Source organism: Pantherophis guttatus, chromosome 2, assembly GCF_059756535.1.
Source record: "Pantherophis guttatus breed Tessera chromosome 2, ASM5975653v1, whole genome shotgun sequence".
NCBI lineage: Eukaryota > Metazoa > Chordata > Lepidosauria > Squamata > Colubridae > Pantherophis > Pantherophis guttatus.
In genome coordinates this window covers 10,508,477-10,525,210 of record NC_142064.1, presented here as the reverse complement: position 1 = coordinate 10,525,210, position 16,734 = coordinate 10,508,477, and the positions used below count along the sequence as shown (strand labels likewise).

At 43.3% G+C, this 16,734-nt stretch overlaps 1 protein-coding gene across 1 annotated transcript in view; it reads left to right on the top strand.

The window, feature by feature from the left end:
- Positions 1-16,734, top strand: part of LOXHD1 (lipoxygenase homology PLAT domains 1) — a 257,303-nt gene that overhangs the window by 27,082 nt on the left and 213,487 nt on the right. Inside the window, exons 4-5 of the mRNA XM_087885022.1 lie at positions 46-126; positions 4,817-5,001. Of these exons, the coding sequence (XP_087741148.1) occupies positions 46-126; positions 4,817-5,001 (266 nt within the window). The remainder of the gene's footprint in view (positions 1-45; positions 127-4,816; positions 5,002-16,734) is intronic.

Below are 16,734 nucleotides of genomic sequence, written 5' to 3'. Positions count from 1 at the left end.
GTACTGATTTCATTATATTTCATTATGATGACTCATCTATTTCAGGAGCAGTTCTGCCTTTGAAAGAAGCAAAACGGACGTGTTCCGAGTGAAAACCAATAACGTCGGAGCCATCCGGAAAATAAGGTATTATCAGAAGACTAAGGCCAACCTAAAGTACCATAAAGGGTGGCTACTTGACTAATTATGCTCTACAGGGGGCTGCCCTTGAAGAGCATTCAGAAGCTCCAGTTGGTGCAAAATGCAGCGGCCCACATGGTTTTGTACAGACCTTGGTGTGCGCATGTATCGCCTCTCCTGCAGGAGCTGCATTGGTTGTTGATTTGCTTCTGGGTGCAATTCAAGGCGCTAGTTATCACCTTTAAAGCTCTTCATGGCTTGGGACCAGGTTATCTGTGGGACCATCTCTTGCTGGTTACATCTACCCGACACATCAAAGTTGGGAGGCAAGAAATGTTGCGGGTTCCATCCCCTCGGGGCCGTGATGGCGAACCTATGGCATGTGTGCCACAGGTGGCACGTGGAGCCATATTGGTGGGCACGCGAGTGTTGCCCTAGCTCAGCTCCAGCACACATGTGCATGCTGGCCAGCTGATTTTCGGGCCTTCTGGGTCCACCGGAAGTCGGCAAATGGGCTATTTCTGGCCTCTGGAGGGCCTCTGGGGGAGTGTGGGGAAGGCTGTTTTCATCCTCCCCAGGCTCCTAAAAAGCCTCGGGAGCCTGGGAAGGGCGAAAAACGGGCCTACTGGGCCCACCGTGCCATCACATGCCAAAAATGGGGGGACCATGGGGGGATCACGTGTGCTTGCGTGGGGGGGGCAGGTACATAGAATTATGGGTGTGGGCATGCATGTGCGCGACCACCCCGCACTCCGCCCGCTTTTCGCACGTGATGGTAAAAAGGTTAGCCATCTCTACCCTAGGGAGATACACCTGGTGGGACCCAGAAGAAGGGCCTTCTCCGTGATGGCTCCCTCTTTCTGGAACATTCCCCCAGAGATTAGAATGGCCCCACCAGTGGTGGGCTGCTCCTGGTTGTAACAACTGGTTTACCCGGAACCAAAAATGTGAGCATGTGCGCCTTCCGTGCATGCGTGCGGCATTGAAAAACGGGCAATTATATAGGACATGATAGTGCCAGGGCGGATGGGCGGGGCCAGCTGTTGGTCCAAACTATTGGTTTGCCTGAACTGGTCTGAACCGGCAGCAGCCCACCATTGGCCCCCACTCTTCCGGAAGGGGCTGGAAACCTGGTTCTGCCACCGGGCCTGGGGAATTCAGAGTGTGATGGAGCCCATTATATGGCTGGTGTGATATGTTGTCACCGAGGTGAGGGGTGGGAGGCTGTTATATTATTTTGTTAATTTATTATTTGATTATTTTCTTTTATTAGTTATATTTTTTATATAACTAATATACATGATGTTTTATATGATGTTTTTATACCCCTGAAAGCCGCCTTAAGTTGTCATGTGCGAATAGGTGGCAATATAAATTTCCTAATAAATCAAAATAATTAGCTGACTCCACCCCTTGCGCTCCTTTCTCCCCCGTATTTTAAAATATAGTATTCTATTTTCTTTGAGTTTTTTAATTATTTCATTGCTTTCCTATAGTTATGTTTACATTTTATTATTATATCCCACCCCCATTTTATCATTGTAGTGTAGCCCCACAACGGGATGGGTGGCAAATAAATGTAATGAATAAATAAATAAGGACAAAAAAAATCAACACTATTTAGTTTTTAAATTTTTTTACAAATAAACATTTGTAAGCATGTGGTCAGTTGCATTAAATCAGGGCAGTTCGAATGAATACAGGTTTATTGCACGCTGACACTTTCTACTGGAACTACTAATGGTCAAAGCAAATTGGCAGTAGATAAGAGTCAACTGAATTCAAGGTGGGCTGGTCTTAGATCTCTTATGGACACAAAGGGACTCAAGACTGATGACACATTTGACCCCTCCCTCAAGCTCATTCTGGTCATTTCCTAGATCTTATGTTCTTCTGAAAGCTTTGTAATATTTCTTTGATTTGATCCAGGGGTGAAATGCTCCCGGTTTGGACCGGATCGCCTGATCCGGTAGCGGTGGCGACGGGTGGTTCGGAGAACCGGTAGCAAAAATCCCTGCCCCCCATCCCACGCCCAGCTGAGCCACACGATCATCAGAGGCTTTTTTTTTTTTACTTTTAAAAGCACTTTTTCTACAACCTTTTCTGATGAAAAAATGCTTTTAGAAGTAAAAAAAAAGCCTCTGATGATTGCGCGGCTCAGCTGGGATCGTCAGAGGCTTTTCAAAGCATTTTTTTCTGCAACCTCTTGGCCGAAGAGGTGGTAAAAAAAATGCTTTGAAAAGTCTCTGATGATCCCAGCTGAGATGCCTGATTGCAAGAGAGGCTTTTCAAAGCATTTTTTAAAAAGCCTTTCTGACGATCCCAGCTGAGTTGCCTGATCGCCAGAGGCTTTTCAAAGCATTAGAAAAAATGCTTTGAAAAGTTAAAAAAAAAAAAAAGTTGGCCACGCCCACCCAGTCACATTACTTCCCCCACCAAGCCACGCCCACAGAACCGGTAGTAACAAATTTTACATTTCACCCCTGATTTGATCTATAGCAGGGGTGTCAAACTCATGTCATCATGGCAGCATCACGTAATGTATTGGGACTTCCCCCCCCTCCTTTGCTGAACCCAGGCATGGACGTGGCCAGCCCTGATCTATAGGGTCTCCTGCTTGAGCAGGGGGTTGGACTAGAAGACCTCCAAAGTCCCTTCCAGTTCTATTCTGATTGAGTATATGGCATAAAATACAGGAATAGCAGCAGAAAAGTGTATGGAAAGAACACATCATAATATGATACGCATAAGATGGAGATGTGTGGTTGATTTTGTAAGATATAAAAAATTCAAGAGGTTATACGTATATTACATTACATATTAAATTTTAAAATATGTGGGTTCATAAAAAGGAAATAAGTATTCTATATATTAATATCTAGGCCATATCCATTAAGTGCGATACTTTGCAGCTTAGACAAAAGGAACTTGATATTATCCTGTAGATTCTTAGCCTTCTCGTGGTTTTCATGTAATGAAAACTAAGTCAGAAGTTTAGGAACTGAAACTTTTAACTCTCAACTGCAAATTTTTAGTGTACATTCCAGATTTCTCCCAAAATGTCCCCCTCCCTCTTTGACAATACATAGATGTTCAAAGGGCTTGTCACTTCAAAAACATAAAAATATGAAACCAGCTGATTGCCTTTGTAGAGAGAAGTTTGCATAAAAGTCTTTGTTGTGTTAAATTCAAGAGGTAAAGAGAGTCTTGACTTTATATTTGTGAAGTCTGTGCGGCTGTTGCCAAAAGTGCACTGACAAAAGGGAAATGTGCCACAACTTCCCTCAATCAGATATCCTCTAGTTGTGTTGGGGTTACAATTCCCAGCGTTCTCAGCCAGTGAAAAAAGGGGATTATGGGATCTGCCATTCTAATGCATCTGAGGGCAGCAGGTTGTGTTATGGCCCGCCAGCTGCCAACGGAGCTGGCGGCAGACTCGGACAATGAAGAGGTTGGGGAGGAATTTGGGCCAGTGCTGGAGTCTGGGGAAAGGCTCTGACGGATACTGTGCGTCGGACGTAGAGATAGAGCCAGGTGTTGTGGCCCCGCCCTCTGAGCCTGTCCCATCGGAGGAAGAAAGCTCCGAGCATGAGGAAGAGGAATTAGCCAGGCCTCCCTCTCCAGGCCCCTCCCCTCTGGCACTGTCTCAGGTGCCGGTCGAGGGAGAGGAGATTAGCAGGGAGACAGGTGGCTCGGATCAGAGTGACGGAGAAACATCATTCCTGGACGCACGCCTCCGAAGGCGTGATAAACGATTGCAGCAGCTCAGGAGGCGTGCTAGGGATTAGAACTGAGTCACTGGACCACACCCCAGAGACTATATAATAGAGGGTGGTGGTCAATGATCCTTGTGACGAACAAAACTAACCTTGGATAGTCACTAAAGCCTCGTTCGGAACTGCGGAGAGAAAGATTTATTGTTATTGGACATTTGGAAGCTGAGTATTTGTCTTTCTGTTTTTCTGTGAAAATAAAGGCACTTGGCAGACGGTGTGTCTATCGCTGCCAAGTTGGAGATAAAGAAACTGGGTGCGTTCCAAAGTGTTTCCTTAACCCTCGGCTGGCTGTGTTTGTGTGTGTGTGTGGACGGGGACAGATCACCAGGGTCATCCAACATTTCCCAGCCACCGGAGAGGCAGCTGCCTTTGGAGGCTGATATGAGTGAGGAGGAAGAACAGCTGGGGCCTGTTCCAGATGGATGTATGCACAGAGCAATTAGGAGAGGAGAACAACAAGAACAATTAGGACAAGGAGTAGACTCAGGAAGCAAAGCACATGTGGATGCTGAATGCTCCTCCCTGGCTGGGGAATAAATAGAAAGAAAGGGGAGTGGTTGTCGTAGGAGACAACAAATTTCGTATTTCTGAAGATTTTGCTCATTGTGTTTCGTGCCTCAGAGACTGCTTGCCAGAACTTAATTTGCAGCCTTTCGGCTGGGAGCTCACGGCCTGGAAATTATCCCAAGGAACTGATAAGGTCTGTTACTGCGTTTAACTCCTTGAAGGACTCTTGCCTGGACTTTTTGGTGGGTGAATGCAATTAATTCACAAGAGGTAAATAAAGAGTGTTTTTCCGTGACAAGGAATCTGTTTCTTGCTTCTGCTAAGGCTGGGTCAGAACAGGTTGCAAAATATCGATTTTAACAATTGGCCAACCTTCTTGCACCCTTCTTTCTCTTTCTCTATTTTTGTTGCAGGATTGAGCACGACAACACCGGAATGAACGCCAGCTGGTATCTCGACCGTGTGATTGTAACAGACATGAACAGGCCCCACCTCCGTTTTTATTTCCCGTGCAACAATTGGCTGAGTAAAGATGAAGGGGACGGACTTTATGTGAGAGATCTGATTGGCAGCCTTAACCCCATGGATGTTCCTAAAGGTACATCATTGCATACAGCGGTGAATGCGTGACCGGATACCTGTATTAAAATGGTCTACAACAGTGTTTCTCAACCTTGGAAGCTTGAAGATGGGTGGACTTCAACTCCCAGAATCCCCCAGCCAGCGCTGCTGGCTGGGGGATTCTGGGAGTTGAAGTCCACCCATCTTCAAGCTACCAAGGTTGAGAAACACTGGTCTACAAGATAGTCCTTGACTTATGACCACAATTGAGCCCAAAATTTCTGTTGCTAAGTGAGACAGCTGTGAAATGAATTTTACCCCATTTCATGAACGTTCTTCCCGCCGTCGTTAAGCGAATCCCTGCAGTTGTTAAGTGAGTAACACGGTTGTAAAGTCAATCCGGCTTCCCCATTGACTTGGCTTGTCAGAAAGTCTCAAGAGGGGATCACATGACCCGGGGATACTGCAACTGTCATAAATACCGGTCAGTTGCCAAGTGTCCAAATTTTGATCATGTGACCACGAGGATGCTGCAATGGTCGTGTGAAAAACAGCCATAAGTCACTTTTTTTCAGTGCCGTTGTCATTTCAAACACTAAAACAGTGGTTGTAAGACAAGGACTACCTGACGTTTTCCCAACTAATCCAATTTTTCTTTTAATTTTTGCAAACCATAAATCTAATTTTTCACTTTCAAAAGTCAGAGAAGCTAAAGTTTACTTATCCTTTTGCTAAAGGAAACCTCAGTATCTTGTAAATGGTAAACTAGGAAACCCTAAGAGTCAGCATAGAAATAATGAGAATAAATGAATACCTTTGAAATGTTCAATCCTCTACTTTTGCAACAGAGTTCTCCAATGATAATCAATGCATTCTAGGAGGAAAAATCGCAACGGTTTAAATCTTCTCCAAAGTAATATCCAAATTGTTGCCTTGTAGGCAGGGGTGAAATGCTCCCAGTTCGGACTGGATCATCCGATCCGGTAGCGATGACGGCGGGTGGTCCGGAGAACCGGTAGCAAAAATCCCTGTGCCCCCCCTCCATGCCCAGCTGAGCCGCGCGATCATCAGAGGCTGTTTTTTTAACTTTTAAAAGCATTTTTTCTACAACCTCTTCGGCCGAAAAATTGCTTTTAAAAGTAAAAAAAAAAAAAAGCCTCTGATGATCGCGCGGCTCAGCTGGGATCGTCAGAGGCTTTTAAAAGCATTTTTTCTACAACCTCTTCGGCCGAAGAGGTTGTAGAAAAAAAAAATGCCTTTAAAAGCCTCTGGCGATCCCAGCTGAGTTGCCTGATCGTCAGAGGCTTCTAAAAGGATTTTTTTCTGCAACATCTTAAGGTTGTAGAAAAAATGTTTTTAAAATTAAAAAAAAAAAAAAAAGTTGGCCACGCCCACCCAGTCACATTACCACCACCACCCCGCCAAGCCACGCCCACAGAACCGGTAGTAACAAATTTCAGATTTCACCCCTGCTTGTAGGAGATTTTTAGAAAAACTATACATTATGCAAAGTTTCTTTGCACCCTAAAGAATATTAGCATCTTGTATGTGGGGAACAATGTAGAACTATAACATGAGTGATTACATTATCATTGTCAACTTTAACAGAATAACAGAGTTGGAAGGGACCTTGGAGGTCTTCCAGTCCAACCCTCCGCTCAAATAAGAGACCCTATACGGTTCTAAACAAATGGCTGTCCAATCTCTTCTTAAAAATCTCCAGTGATGGAGCCCCCACAACTTCTGGAGGCAAGCTGTTCCACTGGTTAATTATTTCTCACTATTAAGAAATTTCTCCTTAGTTTTAGGTTGCTTCTCTCCTTGGTTAGTTTCCATCCTTTGCGTCTTGTCCTGCCTTCAAATCAGGGGTGGGTTCTAAATTTTTTTACTACCGGTTCTGTGGACGTGGCTTATTTTGTGGGTGTGGCTTGGAGGTCATGTGACTAGGTGGGCGTGGCTAGCTGGTCAGAGTCATTTCTGGAAGGTCCTCACACTTGCGACCAGTCCTCGCACTTACGACCCGACTCATTTGTTTGCTTTTAACACCGATCAGCTGTTGGGCGGCCCTTTGAAGCCCCGTGGCAAGAGTTTAAACAGTTTTTTTCCCTCTAGCCATCAGCTGGGACTCAGGAGGCAGCAATAGATTGGGGGTGGGGCCAAATAAAAGGTAAGAATAACGTGGGTGGGTGGGTGGGTGGGAGCGCGGTGGGGGGGAGAACCGGTTCGGTGACGCCGAACCGGACCGAACCGGGAGGAACCCACCACTGCTTCAGATGTGTTGTAGAATAGGTTTTAACATATTAACAGAGTTGGAAGGGACCTTGTAGATCATCTAGTCCACCCCCCCGCCCAAGCAGGAGACCCTACACCATTTCTGACAGATGGCAGTCCAGCCTCTTCTTGAAAGCTTCCAGTGATGAAGCTCCCACAACCTCCGAAGGCAACTTCTGTTCCATTGGTTGATTGTTCTCTCTGTCAGAAAAACTCTCCTTATTTCCAGGTTGAATCTCTCCTTGATCAGTTTCCATCCATTATTCCTTGTCTGGCCTTCAGGTGCTTTGGAAAATAGCTTGACCCCCTTCCTCTCTGTGGCAGCCCCTCAAATATTGGAAGACTGCTATCATGTCTCCCCTCGTCCCTCTCTTCACTAGATTAGCCATGCTCATAGACAACCATTCAACGTATATTTTAGCCTCCAGTCCCCTAATCATCCTGGTTGCTCTTCTCTTCACTCTTTCTAGAGTCTCAACATCTTTTTTATAGTGTGGTGACCAAAAACTGGATGCAGGATTCCCACTGCTATCATGTCACCCCTAGTCTTTCTTTAGTTTTTGAAACCGCCCCAATGCAGGTCAATATTAGTTCATCCGTTCAGTTCAGTTCCAGGGCAACGAACGATACGATGATCAAGGTTTCAAATCCCCGAATGTAAAACTCAAGAGGTGACTCTATTAAGGCCCGCTGATTTCCTGCGCGCAGGTCCTGCCAAAAACCGGAGCTGTTTTTCCGTACGGCTTAACCTGACATCACACCATCTTTTTCACAAATTGTGTGGTTTCTGACAAGGAAAATGCTGCAGGTCGTGGGGCTCAGCCAGGAAACCTGTCTGCTCCACTATCAATTTTGCAGTTTGCCATATGCTAGCAATTATTCTCACATTTACACCGCCGCAGATTCTTATTTACCTAAGTGCTCCCGAGCGGGGTTGATATTCGCTTTCATCCTGGGGATTAATTGCAAAGGATGGGATATTGTTCCACCCCGTGGTGTTTCCTTTCCCGTAATAAATTCTTAAGTCGAAGTGTCTTAACTTCCTACAGCAGCAAATGATTTAAAAAAACAACCACCCAAACTCCCTTCTCTCAAACCAGGTCAGGTAACAGACAATTTGGCCATTGGGTATAAGAGACATTTGAGCAGTGATTAACTTAATTAAAGGCTGCGTGCTGTGCAAAGAATCTTGTGCTTTAGGGTTCTGCATTTCTAACTTCAAGAGAAACCCTTCGATCCCCAATATCCTACCTGTCAATGACTACTTCAGCTTCAACCGCAATAACACACGAGCACACAATAGATACAAACTTAAGGTAAACCACTCCAAACTCGATTGCAGAAAATACAGGGGTGAAATCCAGCAGGTTCTGACAGGTTCTGGAGAACCGGTAGTGGAAATTTTGAGCAGTTCGGAGAACCGGCAGCGGAAATTTTGAGTAGTTCGGAGAACTATCAAATACCACCTCTGGCTGTTCCCAGAGTGGGGTGGGAATGGAGATTTTGCAATATCCTTCACCCAGGAATGGAGAGGGAATGGGGATTTTGCAGTATCCTTCCCCTGGAGTGGGATGGGAATGGAGATTTTGCAGTATCCTTCCCTTGACATGCCCACCAAGCCACCCCCACCAAGCCACGCCCACAGAACCGGTAGTAAAAAAAAATGGATTTCACCACTGAGAAAATGCGACTTCAGCAAAAGAGTGGTCAACGCCTGGAATGCACTACCTGTCTCTGTGGTCTCATCCCCAAACCCCCAAAACTTTAACCTTAGACTGTCTACTGTTGATCTCACCCCATTCCTAAGAGGTCTGTAAGGGGCGTGCATAAGTGCACCAGCGTGCCTACTATCCTTGTCCTGTCTCCCATTTATTCGTATCTTTATCCTATATTCATAATCATGTTTATACTTATATCTGTTTTCTTATACAGGCTTGACAAATAAATGAAATCAATAAAATAAAATAAATAAAATAAAAAAATAAATCTTAAACAGAAAAAAGCAAAGTTTTTCTCTATTCGCTTGTCAATAATAATAATAATAGCAATGACTTTATTGTCATTGTATGTGTACACACAGTATACCCATACAACAAAATTCACTTAACACCCAAAAACCAGGTCCAACACGCATAACAATCCCAAAACACCCCCCCCCACCCACCACAAATTCCCCACCCACAAACCACCCAAACATCCACACAACAGACCAAGTAATGCTGTCCAACAGCTCACCGATGGTGGCCCTTTAGTTCATTGTTGAGTGCAATTATCTTTAGAAGAGCATATGATGGCCGTGGCCAGGGGGGCTTTTTATCAGGTTCGCCTGGTACGCCAGTTGTGGCCCTTTCTGGATCGGGACGCCTTGCGCACAGTCACTCATGCCCTCGTCACTTCCCGTCTGGACTACTGTAATGCTCTCTACATGGGGCTCCCCTTGAAGAGCACTCGGAGGCTCCAACTGGTCCAGAATGCGGCCACGCGGGTGGTTACGGGCGCGACTCTTTGCGCCCATGTGACACCGCTCCTGCGCGAGCTGCACTGGCTCCCAGCGGTCTTCCGGGTGCGATTCAAGGTGTTGGTTACCACCTTTAAAGCGCTCCATGGCTTAGGACCCGGGTACTTGCGAGACCGACTTCTGCCACCAATAGCCTCCCACCGGCCAGTCCGCTCACACAGAGAGGGACTCCTCAGGGTGCCGTCGGCCAAACAATGTCGGCTGGCGACATCCAGGGGGAGGGCCTTCTATGTGGGAGTGCCTGCCCTTTGGAACGAACTGCCCCCGGAAATACGCAAGATCTCCAACCACCGTGTGTTTTGCTGTGCCCTTAAGACCCTACTGTTTTGCCAGGCAGGGCTAACTATGTAATTATTTTAAATTGGGAGTTTTAAATTGGGGGTTTTAATCTGGGCCGAAATTGTGTAATATTTTTAATAATTTTAAATTTTGATATTTGTATATTTTTTGTTTTAATCGGCTGTACACCGCCCCGAGTCCTTCGGGAGAGGGGCGGTATAGAAATAAAATAATAATAATAATAATAATAATAATAATAATAATAATAATAATAATAATAATAATAATTTATAATAATAATTATTATATAATTATTATATTATTATAATTATTATATAATTATTATATAATATAAATATAAATATTATTTATATTATATTATTATATAATATAATATAAATATTATATAATAATTATTATATAATAATTATTATTATAAATAATAATAATAATAATAATAATAATAATAATAATAATAATAATAATAATAATAATAATAATAATAATAATAATAATAATAATAATAATAATAATAGGAATAAGGAGATTGCAATAGTAATTGAAGAGCTGAAGCAGAGGGTTGTTGCCATCGCTGAAAAGATTAAAAGGTATGAAAACCGAGTAACTCAGTTCAAGGAAAACTCACAGTTCAGAGCAAATCAGCACCAGTTTTATAAGAATTTAGAAAATGGAAATGGAGTAACAACAAATGAAAAGCCTGATAAAGAGAAAGCTCTGAAATTCTGGAAGAATTTGTGGGAAAACAACAAGAAGCACAACAGAAATGCAAAATGGATCAAACAGGTTGAGGACTCTATTAAAATGCATAAAATGGAAGACGTGAAAATAACAAAAGCAATGGTGCAAAGACAGTCAAGAAAAGTGAAGAACTGGAGTGCACCTGGACCGGATGAGCTGCATGGCTTCTGGTTAAAGGCACTTACAAGTCTGCACAAAAGATTGGCAACCCAGATGAACCAGATCCTAAAAACACCTGAAAATGATGGATGGATGACAACTGGAAGGACATTTTTGATCCAAAAAGATAAAGAAAAAGGAAAGGACCCTGGAAACTATAGGCCAATCACCTGCTTGCCAACAACATACAAGCTTCTTACTGGTATCATTGCAAACCAAATCTATGGATACCTGGAAAGAAATAACTTGCTTCCTGTAGAACAGAAAGGATGCTGCAAAAACTCAAGAGGAACAAAAGATCAATTGCTGATCGACAAGCTAATCCTAAAGAACTCAAAGAAAAGACGAACCAACCTGTTCATGGCTTGGATAGACTATAAGAAAGCATTTGATTCAGTTCCCCATAGCTGGATCAAGAAATGCCTGGAAATATTAGGCATCCGCAGCAACATACAAAAATTCATGGAATCTTCAATGAACCTCTGGAAAACAAAACTTATGGCTAATGAAGAAGAACTGGGTGAAGTTGAAATTAAACGAGGCATTTTCCAGGGCGATTCCCTTTCACCCCTACTTTTTATACTCTCAATGCTACCACTGACAATCATTTTGAAGAAGATGAACTGTGGATATGAACTTGCAAAGAAAGGACTGAAAATCTCGCACTTGATGTACATGGATGATTTGAAGCTGTTTGGTAAAACAAAAGCTGAACTGAATTTATTAATTGAAAACACAAAAGAATTCAGCCAAGACATTGGTATGCAGTTTGGAATTGACAAATGTGCAACAATAGCAACCAAAGCAGGCAAGATCATAGAAGAGGATGGAATAGAACTAGAGAATGAAGAAATGATAAAGGCAGTAAAATCAGAAGAAGGCTACAAGTACTTGGGGATTTTAGAAGCCTCTGACTTAATGCATAATAAAGTCAAGGAATTAACTTCAGCCAAGTACATTCAACGGATTCGTAAGATATTAATGTCCAAATTGAGTGGAGGAAACATCATAAAAGCCATAAATACCTGGGCTATACCTGTGATTAGATACTCTGCAGGAATAATTGACTGGACCCAGATGGAGTTAGACAATTTGGACAGAAAAACAAGGAAGCTTATGACAATGAATCATGCCTTGCACCCTAAAAGTGATGTTGACCGATTATATTTACCAAGAGCAGAGGGTGGTCGAGGACTCCTACAAGTAAAGCAGACTGTGGAAGAAGAAAAATGCAGCTTGAATGGTTACATCCAGAAAAGTGAAGAACCAATGATTAAGGAAGTAAATAAAGGAGGCCTTTTAAAGACAACTAAAACAAAAGCAGAATATAAGAAAGAAGTAATTGAGCAGCGAGCTGAAAATTGGAAACACAAAGCTCTGCATGGCCAATACTTGAAAAGTATTGAAGGCAAAGCTGACCAGAAACTAACTTGGAACTGGTTAAGATCAGGAGTACTGAAAAAAGAAACAGAAAGCTTTATTTTGGCAGCTCAAGAACAAGCCCTAGCCACAAACTGTATGAAGGCAAAAATTCAACATGTTACCACCAACAGCAAATGCCGCCTCTGCAATGAAAAAGAAGAGACAGTTGACCACCTGATCAGTGGGTGCAGCAAAATTTCACAAACTGACTACCTACAACGCCATGACCGTGTTGCTAAAATCATTCACTGGAAATTGTGCCAGAAGTTTGGATTTGAGTACAGCAAAAACCACTGGGAACATCAGGTTGAGAAAGTTTTAGAGAATGAGAAACTCAAGATCTTGTGGGACTTTAGGATTCAGACTGACAGGCACTTGGTCCACAACACACCTGACATAACAATAGTTGAAAAGAAAAAAGTATGGTTCATTGACATTGCAATACCTGGTGATGCACGAATTGAAGATAAGCAGCAAGAAAAAATCACAAAGTACCGGGACTTACAAATTGAAGTTGAGCGACTGTGGAAAAAGAAATCGTGTGTTGTCCCGATTGTAATTGGAGCCCTCGGAGCAATACCCAAAGGGCTACCCCGCTATTTAGAAATTCTAAATTTGCCGGACTTGAACATTTTGACTCTACAAAAAACCACCTTACTCGGAACAGCTTACATCCTCCGACGATACCTTAACAGTTCCTAGGTCCTTGGTTAGGACTCGAGCTGCTGAGCTATTAATCAGCCTCAAAGGCTGTGAATCTCACTAAAGATTAACCAATAAATAATAATATAGAATATATCATATTCATAAATCTTCCCTCTAGTATGGATAATTCTGGAGCTCCACAACTACATGCAGGTGATCCTTAACTTACAACCTTTCGTTTAATGACTGAAGTTACCCCCCACCTCAAAATGAGTGACATGATCTTTTTTTCACACTTATGACCATTGTAGCATCCCTGCGGTCCCTCAGCCTACGACCACAATTGAGTCCAACATTTCTGTTGCTAAGAGAGATGGCAGTTAAGGGAGTTTTGCCCCATTTTCCGACCTTTCTTGCAACAGCGAATCACCGCAGTTATTAAGTTAGAAACACAGTTGTTAAGTGAATCCAGCTGCCCCCTTGACAGATGCTTCCAAGGTCGACAGCTTCCATTGTGAAGATGTCTTCCTGTGGGAGATGGAAGAGAAATTCTTGGTTGGTCTTTAAAAGAACATTAGCTATAGAAACAGAACGACAGAGTTGGAAGGGAGCTTGGAGGTCTTCGAGCCCAACCCTCTTGTCAATCCTGAAGCTGAGGCCATTTTGAGGCTTCAGTGTTGCCACACCGGAGCTGAGGGATAAGGAGAGGGGAATAGAGATAGAGGGGGCTTGTAGTTGAAACAAAATACTTTCTCCTGGGAACCAAGGACATTCCCACAGGTGGCCAGGGAGAGGAGGAGCAATGTTGCCTGGCAACTGGATGGGACCTTGATTGGACTGTGTGACTGACTGCTTGGGAAACGGGAGGAACTTTTACTTTTAATTAGTTGAAAACTGCGGGAATATTCAGAGTCGGTTTTCATCACTTATGCCAATATGAGGGTTTTTTTCTTTTAAATGCCTGTGATGATCCAAGCTGAGTTGCTTGATCGGCAGAGGCATTTAAAAGAAAAAAAGTCTCTGCCAATCAGGCAACTCAGCTGGGATCATCAGAGCCTTTTGAAAGCATTTTTTTACAACCTTTTCACCGAAAAGGTTGTAGAAAAAATGGTTTTAAAAGTAAAAATAAATAAATAAAAATTGGCCATACCTACCCAGTTACATTACCCTCCCCCCGCAAGCTACGCCCACAGAACCGGTAGTAACACATTTTAGATTTCACCACTGAGCAGTACCATAAAATTATATATCAATGGAAAGATAATTTAATCAAGAATGTAATGCAATAACTTTTATGAAGGATTTGCTATTAGAATAGCAGTTACAGTACAAGGAAGAAAAGTGAAACACGTAGAAAAAACGAGATATACAAAAATGATCCCCATGTCAGTTAGTTGGGTAACCTTTAGCATGAATTACGGCCTTACAACGTCTTCCCATGGAGCGAACCAAGTCTTTTAGTTCCGCAGCTGTTATGATGTGAAACCAAGATTGAATGATGGCTTCTATTAACTGGGTTTTATTGCTGGGTCGCTTCTGACTAACAAGTTTCTTCAGTCGGCTCCATAGATTTTCCATTGGGTGAAGGTCTGGGCTATTCCCAGGCCATTCCAGCAGTGGAATAGGATTATCCTGAAACTCCAAAAAAAAAAAGGTGGTGTTATTAGCCATCAAATCTCAAAAATACACTTTCCCCAAAAGGTTTCCACAATTTTGACCACTACTTTATGTAGACTAATGTAGAATAAAGTAAGCTACTCCCTCCATGAAGATAATGGGTGGTTTTTAAATATGATAAATAAAATAAATACTTCCTTTCAGACCGTCTATCAAATCACAGTTCCCAGGATTAAGACCTACGCCATTGTGACAAAGTTGTGTGGTTTCTTGGGCTATGTTCAAGATCCTCAACTCCTGGACCAAAACTGAAATTTAACAGTGATTTCACTGTGCAATTAGTTATCTAGAGAATTGATGGGTTCCCGTTCAATGGGTGGAATAGGATTATCTTGAAACTCCAAAAAAAGTGGTGTTATTATTATTATTATTTTTATTATTTATTTTTTTATTATTCAAACTTCTATACCGCCCTTCTCCTTTCGGACTCAGGGCGGTGAACAGCCAAAATAAAAACATTTATACATAACATTACAGTTAAAAATAGATTTAAAATAATTAAATAAATTTGGCCCGTAATTTAAAACTTGTCAATTTAAAATCCGTATCAAATTTTAAAACCAACCATAAAATCAAGACAGACTGGCTAACTGGCTAAAAAAGTAAGTTTTTAGGGCCCGACGAAAAGTCCGGAGGTCGGAGATCACTCGTATCTCTGCAGGTAGATTGTTCCATAGGGTAGGTGCCACCACAGAGAAGGCTCTCCTCCTGGGGGTCGCCAGCTGGCATTGTCTGGCCGACGGCACCCTGAGGAGGCCCACTCTGTGGGAGCGAACCGGCCGGTGGGAGGCTATTGGTGGCAGAAGGCGGTCCCGTAAGTACCCCGGCCCTAAGCCATCAAATCTCAAAAATACACTTTTCCCAAAAGGTTTTCACAATTTTGGCCACAAAGTACCTTTGGGACAACCATGACTTAGAATAACTGAGAATCTCCATAGACTTTTAGCTGGCTATCAGGTGACACAAAATGTTAGAGTCTTGGTTTGCTCCAATCTTATATTAAGAAGGCATCTACTTTACACTTTTTCTTGCTTATAGGAATGGCAGCCATTCTGTTCCGAATATTATTAGAACACGATTCCTCTTCTTCATTTCACTTCTACTCCGCTTCACATTTTCAAAATCTGCGCTGTGCCAAAGAAAGAAAATACCAGATATGTAGACACGCAGCTGTAAAAGATCCACTGGATAGTCGAAATTTTTCTTTCTTGCCGGTTGCCAAGGTGCTGAGTTCATGTTTAAAACTAGGCTTCGGTCCAGCATTTCCTTTCTGCCAGGTTAAAATCAACAGGACGGTGAATATTGTTTCTTGAGTAATCAGAGAGACCAGAGGGCTGCATACAGTGGTGGGATTCAAATAATTTAACAACCTTTTCTTTGCCCTAATGACCGGCTGGGTGGGCATGGCCATGGTGGGTGTGGCCAGGGGTGTGTGACAGGCAGCACTCGGCCTCCTGCACCACCCTGGGAGCAAAAACTGGCCATGGGGTGGATGCGCCTCCCCCCACACCCCATTTTGGGCCTAGTAAGCCTCCTTGCAGCCTCCTGGGAGGAAAAACGGGCCGTGAGGAGGGCGTCCCCCTCCCGCGGCACATTTTGGGCCTAGGAGGCCTCCCTGCACTTACCTGGGAGCCAAAATGGGGACTCCTGGAAGGGGCGAGGTGGGGAGGGGCGGAGCCAGCCAGCAATTTAACTACCGGTTTGCACGAACCGGCACGAACCGGCTGAATCCCACCACTGGCTGCATAACTCTCAAATACCAAAAGGAAAAGAAAGGTTCGTCCAGTGCTTTGACATATGCCTTTACGGCCTTTCTGTTGGCCTTCTACAGTCGGAACTTCAGAATCAAGAAATGTGTTCACAGTCTTTACACATTCTTGGCTTGCAAATTGGACAGACATTCACGCTTACTCTTTCCAAACATTCATGCTACTCTTTCTTGCAGTTATAATTTAGTGCACTTCCTTAATCGATCCCACTACTGATGATTGCTATCATTCCTTAACCCTAACAAGGTTCTCTCGAAATGGGTGCCAGCAA